Below are 14,313 nucleotides of genomic sequence, written 5' to 3'. Positions count from 1 at the left end.
TACCGTGATTGATTCCAGTGCTAGGTCCCAAAATGGGATATTAGCAAAGTGAGAGGGCCTGAGCCATCTGGTGTCCCTTAGGTATCTGCTGACCAAGGGATGTCTGCCACTGACAAACTGTCAAGAAGGTCATGTTCATCTGTTATAGAGCAGCACTATATCAACAGGATAAGTGACTGAATTTCCACATATGATGAGAGGTACTCTTGAGTTGACTTAGCACTGGAGAGGTCTCATGCATAACAGTCCATAGCCAAAACAGACATGAACTGCTATCCACTGGAACATTCACATCAGCAGAGCTATGTCAGACCTTGGTCAAGCAATGCAGTCGTCTTATATTCAGAACAATGCGGTAATATGCTGTGTTCTCAGTGGCTCAGAGACCGGGGATTTGTGGAGACTCTTATGTCCATTATTACAGGCAACAATAGAACAGTTATGTTTAGGTAGCTGAAACATTATATCACTAGCTGCTTTAACAAGGAGATAAACATGGGAAATTGTGTGCGGCTCACTCAGAGCATGATCTATGCTAATAGGGTGTTACGAACCCTTTTGTTAAAAGTGGCTACGTAAGGGTTTTACAACATAAAGAAGGACACGTGAAACACGAGTGCGCTGCGTTAACATTTATTATACTCACAAACATGTAAAAACTCACGAAACACGTATCACAGATAAAGAAACATAATGAACTTCAAAATAATATGAAGGTAACAAATATTGATAAGACGAACAGCAAAGTAATTTAACTAAATAAAAAGAAAAAGAAAAGCTTGTTTGCTGGTTCTCCTCTCTCCTGCCATGCTCCGCTTCAGCGTCCTTATTATAGTGAATCAGAAACGACTCCAACGAGACGCAGGTGTATAATGATACACAGGTGCGGACCTAATAACAAACTCAGACACAGAAAAAAACACAGAGTCATGACGTCATCACAAAGAGAGGAAAACACGAGACACAAACCGTAACAAGGGTAGAAATCGTCTCCGGTCGTGGGCGGGGCTTGCTCTACTGTAACATCACAGTAGGCAAAAAAACTGGGAAGCTGGTTTTGAGACATTGTTTCTAATTATTCTGTGGTTACACACTGCGGACACACGTTTAAGTTCAAACACCGTGTAAAAGTGAATTTTACATTATAGGTCTCCTTTAAGGTAGAAGTGATCACTGCAAATGCCAGTCAGAATGTGTCATTAATGGTTATTGTGACAGGAGTTTCTTACTGCTTTATTGTTTTGCTTAGATTGGTCACCTGCAATATCACTGGTCAGTCCTGTGAAAGTTTGTCTCCAGCTCTACAATCACCAAACTCACACCTGAGAGAGCTGGACCTGAGTAACAATGACCTGCAGGATTTAGGAGTGAAGTGGCTCTCGACTGGACTGAAGTCACACTGTAAGCTGCACATACTGAGGTATTTAACAGATTTAGATCAGTGGGGATTTCTTTAAGACTGCAAGGGAAGCTCGGCTTCCCCTATAATGTCAAAAAAATTTATGGTCAAATATGTACTATTGTGTTAACATTTTATTGACTAAAAATGCGTTAGAAAACGTTCATCTCAAAGACGAGTTCGTTCAGAATCAGCTACATACAGCAGGTCGGCTGACTCGATTTCCTTCTCATACATTCCCGTAGCGTCACAGACAGTGCATTTCCCTGTTGAAGCCCAGCGTCCATTGACTTCAATGGGGCTGCTCTGAACAGTTTTTTTCAGCGCTTCGAAACTAGACGGTCATTGGATAAATGCTGCGATTATGTCCCGCCCACGGACGCTCAGCGTCTCTGGGGGTGAATGAGGAGTGGGCTGGCCCGGACGCCGGGCTTCCGCGTGATGATTGGAGGGGCTGCATCTCCTTTTGATTGACAGCGATCTCATACAATAAAAAGTCGCTGCCTCTGAAGCTATTCGAGCTCAGTCCCATCGCGGATTTTTCAAGTGATAGTCAAAAGACAAACTGCTGCTACCTCTTTCTTGGTATTTGCTTGTCGAAATTGCTAGCCATTTTTCATAATACATTTCACACAATTATACATTTATACCTTTAACCCTCTGGGCGCCACGGTCGAGTTTACTCGACAAGATGCGGCACTGAATAAAACGGCCGATTTTGTCAAATAGGGTGTCAAATTTCGTTCAACCTCCCCTCCACTAGTTGGCAGACATGTCATACTTCATCCCCGACTCAAAAAAAAGTCATGCTTCTATACAAAATCTTCGAGCTAGAGCGCATTGAATCAGTGCGAACAAAAGCGGAGCTAGTGTGCGAGTGAGCCATTTTATCAGAGCAATATTGTCAACATCAGCGAGTATTTGCATTAGATTATTATTATTATTATTATCTAATGGCATCAATAAAGCTTACCCGCAATGAAGTGTTGTGTCTTCTATTCGCGGACCCTGATTCTGAAGGGGAATAACGTTATCTGCCTTCAGAAAATGACGGTGATTCTGAAAGTGAAAGTATAGCCCTACACCAAGCACAAACGGTGAATCCTTTGCCCAATATAATGTTAGATGGTCCTTTGCCCAATGTCAGTGGTGGGAACAATGTTTCCCGGGGTCGGAGTGTTCATCGCGAAGTTAGCAGGCGTGTTAGTGTTGTGGGGAACGAGGCGGCCGCGGGAGATTTTTACCGCGCTAGCCGTGACCGCGTGCCTCTCCGCAATCGCGGCGACAGTACTGTATTGTGGTGGAGACTTTGTCTAATGCCACTGGGTATGTTAGACGAGGTCGAAGTATTCATAGGGCAGTTAGGGGGCAACGTGGAGGCAGGGTGGGGAGTCGCAATGACAATGACAGTAGTCCGAGCTGTGCACATTCGGCGCGCGCGCGAGGCAGATCTGGCCGCGCCCGCGCGCGCTGCTGCTCGTAGCAGGACAAGAGGCGATGTGACACGGGGCAGAGGGGCTATTATGCATAGTCTATCGCAAGACCACACCATGAAACACTACAAGAAATGTCACCTGGATGAATAGGGAGTCATTATCTCTACAGCAAAAGCCCTGCAACAATTGTTTTTGTCTGCCATTTATTACACTGTTGATTTACTATCTATTTCCCTGACCATTTAGTAGTGTACAATATGTGTTCTTTTTTGTGTGTTCATGTCCTTGTGATGTGTGCGTCTTTGTCAGCTAAAAAAACAAACAAACAACCAAATAAACATCAACAAAAACCATAAAAATTCTATAATCCAAGATGGCCGCCACCATATGACGTCATAATATGCAAATTAGATGGGAAAATGTAATCCCTACATAAACTTTGGGTCATCCTTAATATTTCTCTAATTTACAGAAAGTCTCTATCTTTTATCACTTTTAAGATATAGCCTTTTGAAATTAAGATGTCAAAATCGAACGTTTTAGGAAAAAACCTCTGGCGCCTAAAGGGTTAATATATTATTACTTATCCTATTATATTTTTTATAATATTATTAGTAATAATTAAAACAACAATTATTAAAATAATTAAAAATAGCCTATATATTATTAGTAGTATTATTATTATACTTTATTATATTATTATTTATACCTTTATTATATTATTACATTTATACAATTATACCTAACTCTGCTGGCCATTGAGAGGACACTGGTCAAGTCACTGGAAAAGACGCCTAGTTGGAAAGATATAGGGTCACAGAGCATTTTCTTGAAAAGGAACGTTGGGCAGAATTTACGTATAAATAAATGGAGACAATTTTTATGATGTAGGCCGAAATTGAGCTTCCCCTCTTTGAAAGACCAGCAGCCGCCACTGATTTAGATGTACTCTTACATGTCAGTTTCATTAACTTCCTTAATGGTCAACTTTATAGATATAGTATATTTTCATGCATAGTATATGGAGACTGATGATTTGAGAATCATGTGGAGTTGCATTTCATCGAAATCAAAAACAGAGCTACAACTGAGCACCTAAGCATCAGATATCAAAATGCACTCTGGACTCTTATTTTTTAGATATTTTTAAAAGATACAAAAGAGATAAGAATTGCACCAGATTACTAAGTTTAGTTTAATAAACAAAGTGATATTTATAATAGGGCTGTCAAAAATAACATTTAATTTCTGACTAATATTTGTTGTTTAATGCATTAAAAATTATTAATGCAATTAGCCTTATTTTTTTTTATTTTTCTGTGTGCTAATGCTCCTTTCCTCACATCCTTTGGCTAGCAATACTGTATTTGATCATGATCTGTAGACTCTCATCAGCTTTGTGAAGTGAGGGCGAGCAGCCATCATCAGCCGGGCACACCACGTAAAAGACCCATATATAAGATGCCTGAGCATTGCAAGGTCCATCTGGCTGCTTGTTTTTTATCCTGTCATTAACATGCTTGTCTCAATGATTAAGATACACAGGTGTTTGTTGACTTCATTTGACAAAATGCATTCATTTAGAACACCCTGAAATGTCATTAAACTAACATGAAACTCCAATAGTGCATGTTAGAGAGGTTTGAGGTATGATGGCATATACTTCGGTGAGTAAATACAGAATACATTGCAGCTTCAACTTTTTTTTCACTGCCTTTATTTTATTCATACTTCTTCAAGTGCTGGAGTAATGCTGTTAGCAGTGCCTTTTTAACTGAACATGAACACAGATTAAAATCTCACCTAAGGCTTTGAGAAGCACTGACCTATATGAACAATATAAATCAAATTACTAAGTATGTGCCATTGTTATTGAATACCTCCAGTTTTGCAGACCACACTACATCAGCAAACAGCATTTTCCCTGGAGAAAGTTTTCTCCAGCATCCCTCCCCCTGGGAGAGTGTTTTCAATAAGCTCTGTTTTCACCATTTCAGTCTGGAAGGAAGGCCAAAGCATAGAGAAAAATATGCATTTTCAAATCTATTTAGATCAGTAGTTCCCAACCTTTTTCAACTCGCGATCCAGGTTGTGAAGGTACTTGTTTTGCATTTACTAAGTGCAGCATGTCAGGCTGAAGAAAAGAAAGTTGCAAATGGAGATCATGTTTGACATGAAGCTTATTCCAATAAAATAATGTGGACAAGCTTAATTTTTGTGATAGCTGCTCGTTCTCCATTCCCACACATGTGAAAACTAGTCACTACTGTAATTTCTGTTTAGCTTTAAGTTTAGCTTTTTCGATATCAGGCATTGTTTAAGATTTATTCTTACTTGTAATGAGTAGATTGTAGATGTATTTTTCCTGTTCAACGACCCTGTTTATAACCATTATTCATGTTTAAATCTATTGTAGCCTACAATTACTGTATGTCACAAAAGTTTGGTCAGTAAATTGATGAATTATTCTTAAAGGAATAGTTCACCCAAACAATGAAATTTTTTTCATAATTTACTCACCCTCATGTTGTTCCAAACCTGTATGAATTTCTTACTTCTGTTGAACACAAAAGAAAAATACTTTGAAGAATGTTGGTAACCAGACAGTTGATGGACCCCATTTACTTCAATAGTGTTTTCTTTGCTACTATGAAAGTCAATGGGGTCCATCAAATGTCTGGTTACCAACATTCTTCAATATATCTTTCTTGTGAGGATGAGTAAATTATGGAAGAAAAAAAAAATTCTGGGTGAACTATCCCTTTAACACAAACCAATCAGCAAGTTTGAATAGTGAATGCACAGTAAACGTTTAACATTTATCATTATTTGATTATATGTTGAATTAGGATATTTAATTATGACAGTTTTACATATATTAGCAAACTTATATTTATTAATAATAATTTCTGGCCCCCCTGCAATACCGTTGCAACCCACTGGGGGTGGGATATAACCTGTGTGAAATGCCAAGGCCAACTATGGTAGCAAGTTCCGTCGTTACCAATAGAGTTCAATGGAACTTTCGACCATAGTTGGCTAACGATGCTTTTGGGAAATGCACCCCAGGCAAGTAGTGATAAGTAGTGATTTTTATTTGACAAATTGGACTGTTGTTGTGTATGTCTGTAGATTGTCTGGCTGTATGGTGACAGAGGAAGGTTGTGCTGCTCTGGCATCAGCTCTGAGTTCAAACCCCTCACACCTGAGAGAGCTGGATCTGAGCTACAATCACCCAGGAGATTCAGGAGTCAAGCTGCTCTCTGATAGACTGAACAATTCAAGCTGCACACTAGACAAACTTAAGTATGTTGACACTACTGTGTATGCTTGTGTGTGTTTCATGAATGTATCAGATCTGCAGAATGTGTGTTTTACATTTGTGTTTTACAGTGTGGATCATGGAGGAGAGTTGAGGATTACAGCAGGACTACACAAATGTATGACCACACACACACACACACTTGTATATGTGGTTTACATGGACTCTCTATAGACATAATGATTTTTATACTGTACAGACTGTATATTCTCTTCTCCTACACTAACCATACCCCTAAACACTGTTTAGTATTTTTAAGCCATTTGGTATACAAGGACACAGGGAGTGTTATCATAAACCATGTTTATGTTGTAATATCCATGTCATTATACACATATGTGTCCTCATAAACCATGTATAAAAGAACACACACACAGACCTTTTGTGATTGTTTTATGTTTCTCTTTTTATGTTCAGATGCCGGTGATCTCACACTGGATCCAAACACAGCACACACTCGTCTCATTCTATCTGAGAAGAACAGAAAGGCAACACATGTAGAAGAGGATCAGTCATATTCTGATCATCCAGAGAGATTTGATGGGTGTCCTCAGGTTCTGTGTAAAGAGAGTCTGTCTGGACGCTGTTACTGGGAGGCTGAATGGAGTGGAAATGCTATTATAGCTGTGACATATAAAGGAATCAACAGGAAAGGAGGAAGGTGTACCTGTGAATTTGGATACAATAAAAACTCCTGGAGTCTGATATGCTTTAATGACAAATTTACCGTCTGGCACAATCTTATTTCAATTGGCATATGTTTCCCTTCACACTCCTGTCGGAGAGTAGGAATATATGTGGATGTGTCAGCTGGCATTCTGTCCTTTTACAGTGTCTCTAACACACACACACTCACACACTTACACACATTCAACAACGCATTCACTGAGTCTCTCTATGCTGGATTTACTGTTTTTGATTCATTGTCTCTTTGTCAGTAAGTAACAAAAAAGCCAATGAGTAACAACAGAGGCATCCCACATTCCTGACTGAAAGAAAATACTCTCACTTTATATATGTTTGTTTATTTTTCCAACTGAGCTGCCTTTCTCCCTTCTGCCCCAGACTGAGTTGATGTATTCATGTGTTCTGTATGTTGTATGATTGTATTGTGATTGTGAAATCTTGGCTGGAGGTAGGGTTTACTGGAACTGAAGCCCAAAAGTTGTAACGACTCTTTGCTAAGCTAATTGTTTAAAGCTTACTTGTGGTTTGACTTTTTTAACTGTGAGGAAGATATAAGGAGTTGAGCACCATTTACTTTTGTTCTTTTTATTTTGCCTATTTTTTCTGTTGTTACAAAAACATTAATGTGTGGTCTAAAAAGCTGAGATGGGAGCTTAGTAGGGAAAGCCAAATCATTTACTTATTTATTTGTTGCTTCTCCCAAACCCTAGATTAGGAAGGATGTAAAAAATATTTATCACAAATTTGCATTTACAATACAGTAAATGTTTAGGCAAATGATTAAGCTTTCAAATAATGTTTCTTGAGCTAGGATAGGAATAAGTATTTTTTCAACAACAATGCTTGCTTAGAAGTAATGAGGTCATATTTATGTGGTATAATGTCATTGTCCCAGTCTTTATGTGATTTACTCTTTATGTCTCTCATATAATATTCCATGTACACCCTAGCTACATTATATGTGATAAGGTGATAGCCTGGTTTCAGAAACAGGGTTTAGATTAAACAAGGATTAGGCCTTATTTCAATTAGGACATTTAAGTAGCTTTTATAAACGTGCCTTAGAAAAAAACATTATTGGTGTTCATCTTGACCCAAACCAAAGACACTGACAGATATGTCATTGCAAGTTTCTTTCTGTTAAACAGCTCAAACATGCATTTTAACCCTCTGGGGACCAAGGTGTTTTTGGGGCCCTTGAGATGTTCTGACATGCCCTGACATTTGTGCTTTTTTCAGTTATTTATAAACATGTTAATGGCAAAGGTGTAAATTCACTCTATATAGCACAAACAGGGCTACCATAATATGCAAGCAACGTGTATGTAGATGTTTGTATTTTTAAGAGAATAATGTTTATGCGTGGTTATTGGAAAAAATAAAAATGAAAGTTGCTGAAATAAGACCACAAAACACATATTAAATATGTGTCCACAAGACTTTTGACTAATGGATGTTGTCGCTTCGAGTTCTGGCTTCAAAATTATGTGAAAATAGTCTTGCTTTATCGTTCACAAAAAAAATACATTGATTTAAATGGTGTAAAACAGGTTTTGCTTGGAAAGCCAATATGCGAGGGGGGCGTGAAGGAGGAGTGGTTTACACCTGAGAATACAATGTCCCACCCACTGGGTCTCATTCATGAAACATTCGTAAATATACGAGTAAATATGTGAGTGATTTGCGCGTAAAGAGACATTCCTGAAAATTCTTCTCCTGATTCACAAATACTTCGTAAACGTCAGATTTGATAGTGAAATGTGTGTGTGGGTTAATGAATTCCAATCAGTCGTAAATGGGACGCGCGTGCACGCTCATTCTTAATTACCATAAATCCCGCCCATTAAAACCGACTGACAACTATATATGGGCATCATATTACGACACGAAACGAAGGATTTCAACATGTCCTCTCAAAAGCGAATGAAGAAGAGAAAATTTCTCAGATGCAGAAATTGAAGTTTTATTATCAGAAGTTCATTCAAAATGCCACATTTTATTTTCAAGCGTACATAGTGGCGTACCAGGTCCTAAAACAAAGGATTTTTTAGGTAATAATGCTTTTACCTAAATACTTTAGGTAAAAATGCTTGGCAGCAGATGCAGTCAATGGAGTTTCATCTGTTAATCGAACAGTCCCAGAAGTGAAAAGAAAATGGTTTGACATGAAGCTTGACTGCAACACTTGTAACTTGCGGACTTTAAAAAAAAAAAAAAAAAAAAAAAAAAAAAAGAATAAACAGCTTGAATATAATAAATTAAAAAAAAAAAAAAAAAAAAAGACTTGCGGACTTGTTCCGTTTGCAGATGCTATTACTGGCTCTCGTAATAAAAGTAAAAAGAAAAACCGTATGTAATTACTATATATAATATTTTTTCAAAATGCTGTGTAAATATGTACCCGATTACGGTGAATTAAAAGGCAGCCTTATTAATGAGCAAAACGTTCGGATGTTAAACGCACTATTTACGCGTGGCTGGGAGCAGGTGTAGATTTCTTTCGTACCAACTAACATTTGGAAAATACGAACATTTTAATGAATCCGAAAATTTACGCCAGAACCACTTTACACACGATTTACACAAAAATTCGTTCTGCTCGTGTTTCATGAATGAGACCCACTATGTGTAATGAGCCATTCATTCAGGTGTGACACTGACTGAGCCACAATGCAAGGACAAAAGATATATTTAGAAGAAGACTTATATTGACCATTTAAGATTTCGCTTACATCTATCTTGTAAATATGTTTTGCTATTTTATTAAAAAGGTTACAATTACAACAATAATTACAATTTCAACAATATTTCAAGTGTACTCTTTCTTTGTAAAAAAAAAAAAAGATTATAGGCCTACATTTTATCATATGTATTCATTAATTTGAATATAGCCAACATTGGAACATCTAACATCTTAGTCTATGACTTTATTTTTGACAAAAATAGTATTTTATATATATATATATATAGATATATAGATATGAGCAGAAATTGCTAAACAAAAGCTTATTTGATGTGGCAGTATATTCTACAGTAAAAACTACCCAAATCTAGTCAACAAAATGTTGTCTTTCATACTTCGCCTGACTGTAACGTTGTTTTTATGAAATATTAGGGCATATGTTAATTTGCAGTTTAATACGTTGCTTATACAAATACATTTTATTTCAACATATTTCAGTCGATTTTTACTCATCTCAGTAGGCTATAGCAAAGCACTTTATTCTTTCACACACGATTCATATTTAGGCTAAACAGTCTTTACAAATATGTACCCTTCATTCATCTCACAGAAATATTATAGAAACGCGATTCATCTTTTTGCGGTTTACATAGGCCTATTCCATAACGTTATTCCACATTAACACTTGAGAAAAGATAACAGCCTACCTTACTCCTCAGCGGGATCTATTGCTCCTCATATCAGCACTGTTCTGAGGAAACTTTTCTCCATAAGGTAGGCTATATTATGCCTCACTCGCGGCGCGCTTTGTTTACAGCTGATGTGGGCGTTTCACAGGTCTGAAATGGTTCTCAGAATTTGCGTTTGAATAGCACGCGCTCTCCGGGGAGTGGTCACATTACTTTTGAATGAGCTCGTAATGAGCTCGACTGGAATCGCTCTCTTTTAATACAGATTTCACAAGCTGAGAATATTTGTTTTTTATATAAATTACTTAATTTAAAAGATGCGATCTCAAGCTTTATGCCCGTGGGTTTGTTTGCCTGTTTGACTGAATTTTCGTGGAGTTATAGATCATTTTCGAACGCGTTTCAAATTGGAGTTTACTGACAGAGAGAGTGCAGAAATCGCATAATGTTAATTTTTCTTTATTTGGCAAAAAGCAAAACACTTTATTTTTATTGTGAGTATACAGAAAAAAAATAGAAACTGAACAGGATCGATTGATGTATTACACGAAAATGAAAGATCAAAATTAACAGAGCATTTAGTGTTTATTTTACATTGCTAAAAAAAAAATGAGCAAAACGCCCAGGCGCGTTTTTGGTCCCCAGAGGGTTAATCTGGGACTCGGTTTTAGCCTGGTCTGTGAAACCAGGGGAACATCTCAGAATTATACATCTGTATATTACTGCACTATATTGCATGATTAAAATTTAGTTTTCTTGTGTTATATTTCATTTTTGTGTAATTCATATGTAATTCCAATTCCTTTTAACCTCTCGACGATGTGTTGGAGAATTTCATCTGTCTCATACATGAGTCCAAAATGCATGATATGAATATCAGGGATACTAGGCCTAAAACATGGGAGGCCCAAATTATGGGAGGTAGAAAGAACAGGTTAAAGGGGACAAAATGATGGGAAACACTGAACCTGTCAAAAGTGTACGTGAAGATAAGAACTGGGAAAAAGGTTGTGTGAGGACAGGATAAAAACTGGGTGAAAGGGTGTCTAAGGACGAGAGTGGAAAAGTACCCAAAAAACCATATATGAAATCATATTTAAGAAAGCGCATGCGTCAGGACCGCCACCAATGGGAATAAGGCTTTGATGCAGGTGTTTCTAATCGTGGCGAAGTGACGAGGAGGAGCAAAGAGAAAAAGATAACTGTATAAACGCTAATTGGACACCAAGTGTGGTAACTGGACACCAAGTGATGAGAAAAAAGGTATAAGACCTGAGTGTAAACCATTGTAAGATCAGATGTCCGGATGGCCAGCCGGCTTCTCACTTTGTTGCTTGTCAATAAAGTTAATTCTTCTGACCTGGAACCTCGACTCTGAAAACTCTTTGAGACCTGAACCGAAAAGAACTATGAATTTGCCACAACATAATTGCCGAGTCGAGCCAGGAGGGACAAGGGGTCGAGGAGTGACCACGGTGGTCGTGCTGGCAGAGGCCTCACAAAACAAAGGTGCACTAAAAAATAAGGTAAGCAAATTTTTGCTTATCTTTGTTTTGTGCTGCCCCTGGTACGCTAACGCCCGGTTGGTGACTGCCTTAAATAAAAGACACCACCAAAAAGAACCTAAAAAGTGATAAAAGATAAGGAAGAAAAAGGAGGGTAGGTTCCAGGTTTTGAGAAACAGTGCATGCAGTAATTGTTTGTCTGTCCTAAACGCAGAAGTGCGTAATACGTGAGAAGCACGTATTTGTGTACACGAGAAGCGCGTGTCCCCAACGCAGAAGACGCGTTGAAGAACGTGAGAAGCACGTTACTGTTAGTCTTATATGTTGTATTGTGTGCATGCAACGCCTGGAAACTAAAAGGGTGTTTGAAATGAGAAGCACGTGATCTGTTTTATGTGAGGAGAAAAGTGGTTTTTGTTTGTATGTCTAAAGCCCTATTGAGACGGGACTAGTTTCACAGGGGGACGTTAGAGAAATTTCTGTTTCACAGACGTACTTTGAGATTTTAATCCTGTCCGAATCTGCCATGTCTGTCTTTTTCTCACACGACCTCTGTAAAAATTCCAGAGCAAATTACCTACTGTTTTTCGTCAAACTCGGCGGTCCTCAGAGAAATCTAATCCCGTCCGAATGCGAATGTCTGTGATTGCCGAAAATGTTTTTTCCAAAACGCTTTTTCTTGTGTGTTTTGGTCAACGTGAACTACCGTACAATCTCTCGCTATCGCGCCGGTATTGAAGTTTCTGTAAATCAACAAGAGTTAAATCACGTAAACTGTTAAGACTGGCTACTGTAATATCAGTTTCAGGTAAGATTACTTTCATTTCTGCACTTAATTACATAACGTGTAAATTATATAAGTTAAAACTTTTTTATTCCAGTGGGTTTATTATAAGAATCCAGTTCTATAAAATCATGATAAATGTATGTTTAGTTTTTTATACTACAATTTTTATAAAATGTTTACAAAACACTAAATACGTTAGGACGTTTTACTTTATATTTCAAAGTGCTTAATTTTAATTCATATGATCATACGCAATCCACGCATTCTGAACACGTGATCTTCTGCAATGCCCACATGTAAAACACACACACTCCTACCTCGGTAATAAACACGGAGATGTTAGTCCCGTCCGAATCCGTACATGAAATCACAGACGTAGGTTGATAAGAATTGTAACTCAAACGTCGTTTGGAAAACTAGTCCCGTCCGAATAGGGCTTAAGTGATTTTTCATCTTAAAAATAAGGAGAAAAGTCGTTTCGGAGAAAATTAGCAAAAATAATAATAATAATAATACCTTTTATTGATAATGTGTTTTTTCTAAAAAAACCAGAGTGATAGAAATTAAAAGTTAGAAATTATATATCCGTGTTTGAGCAGAATTCATAGAAAGGACGGAGACGCAGAGATAAAGTGCCTTTTAACTGAGCTCTGTGTTCTGCATAAAATTACATTTGAGCCACTGCCCCGAAATTGTTATATGTGTGTGAGTGGCCTTGACGCTCAGTGAGAAAAAAGCTGAGAAAGCTGAAACAGACAAAGGCACATGAAATAAAACTCTTAAAAGAAATAATTTTTAAATCAGTGATATTAAAAGTTTAATGGATGATAAAACAAAAATTGATGACAGGAAAATAAAAAAAATCAAGATATCAAAGAACAAAGAATATTCCCCGAAATTGGCTTTGTCGGCAATTTGCCATCTTCCGGAGTATAAGCGTTGTGATCTGGATAGGGAAACACAGCCCATATTGTCAAAAGTTTGATTGATTGACTTTGTCTTTTCATTTGTTACAAGAAAAATAGGAAATTAATAAATGAGTGTGAGAGCGGCTCTGTGTGTGTGTGTGTGTGTGTGTGTGTGTGTGGCTCTGTGTGCGGCTGAGTGACTGTGTGTTTGAAATCCCGGGTGTATGAGTGTATGTTATAGCAGACTGAAAGCGTTTGTATTGAGATAAAGAAATAAGGAGGGAGAGAAGGGACAGAGATAGAGTTTTTTTCACCTTTTGACACCTGAAGAAAAGTACACGTGTTCTAGAGTGAGAGATAATTATGAGGCAGAGGAGACTAGATTGCAGAAAGAAAGAAAAGATGAGAATGATTTTCAAGAGGCATTAAAACTAACCAAAGGTATTAAAAATCACTTCATAGATCATAGATAATGAAGGGCAGAGACAAGAGTTAAAGAGTGTTTTTGTTGTTTTGAAGCCTTGGGAGTGAGAGCGGGGACTCCAGGGAGTCTGTTGTTTAGATCCCTGTTAATTGTTATGAATGGTTCTTATGCTCTTTGAGTAGAGATTTCACTTAATTCTTAACAACAAGTTAACAAGTTAGCTAAATCACATAAACCAACAACTTGCAGAACAACTGATGGGATGTTACAACACAAAAATCAGGGCTACAAACATACAACTACAAAAGGATGGTATATTTTGCCGCCATTTAGTTTGTGTGTATGTGTAATGGTGGAAACAGTTTGTTGTGTGCACATACCCGTGCTCAATCCCTTCAAAATAAAAGTCCTGGGTCACAGTCAGTCTGTGACAGTTCCACTCTCCTTTATAGCGTCAATCAAGCTACGCCTTT

At 37.7% G+C, this 14,313-nt stretch overlaps 1 protein-coding gene across 1 annotated transcript in view; it reads left to right on the top strand.

Moving 5' to 3' along the window:
* LOC307157315 (NACHT, LRR and PYD domains-containing protein 3-like) overlaps positions 1-9,566 on the top strand; it is a 38,478-nt gene extending 28,912 nt beyond the window's left edge. The window contains exons 9-12 of the mRNA XM_079869182.1: positions 1,250-1,420; positions 5,968-6,141; positions 6,229-6,275; positions 6,575-9,566. Coding sequence (XP_079725308.1) covers positions 1,250-1,420; positions 5,968-6,141; positions 6,229-6,275; positions 6,575-7,098 — 916 coding nt within the window. The 3' untranslated portion in view covers positions 7,099-9,566. The remainder of the gene's footprint in view (positions 1-1,249; positions 1,421-5,967; positions 6,142-6,228; positions 6,276-6,574) is intronic.
* Positions 9,567-14,313: the final 4,747 nt, after the last annotated feature.

The sequence above is a fragment of the Squalius cephalus genome (assembly GCF_949319135.1).
Source record: "Squalius cephalus genome assembly, chromosome: 4".
Classification (NCBI taxonomy): Eukaryota; Metazoa; Chordata; class Actinopteri; order Cypriniformes; family Leuciscidae; genus Squalius; species Squalius cephalus.
Note: the sequence above shows the minus strand (reverse complement) of the source record. Positions and strands in the feature narration are given on the sequence as shown.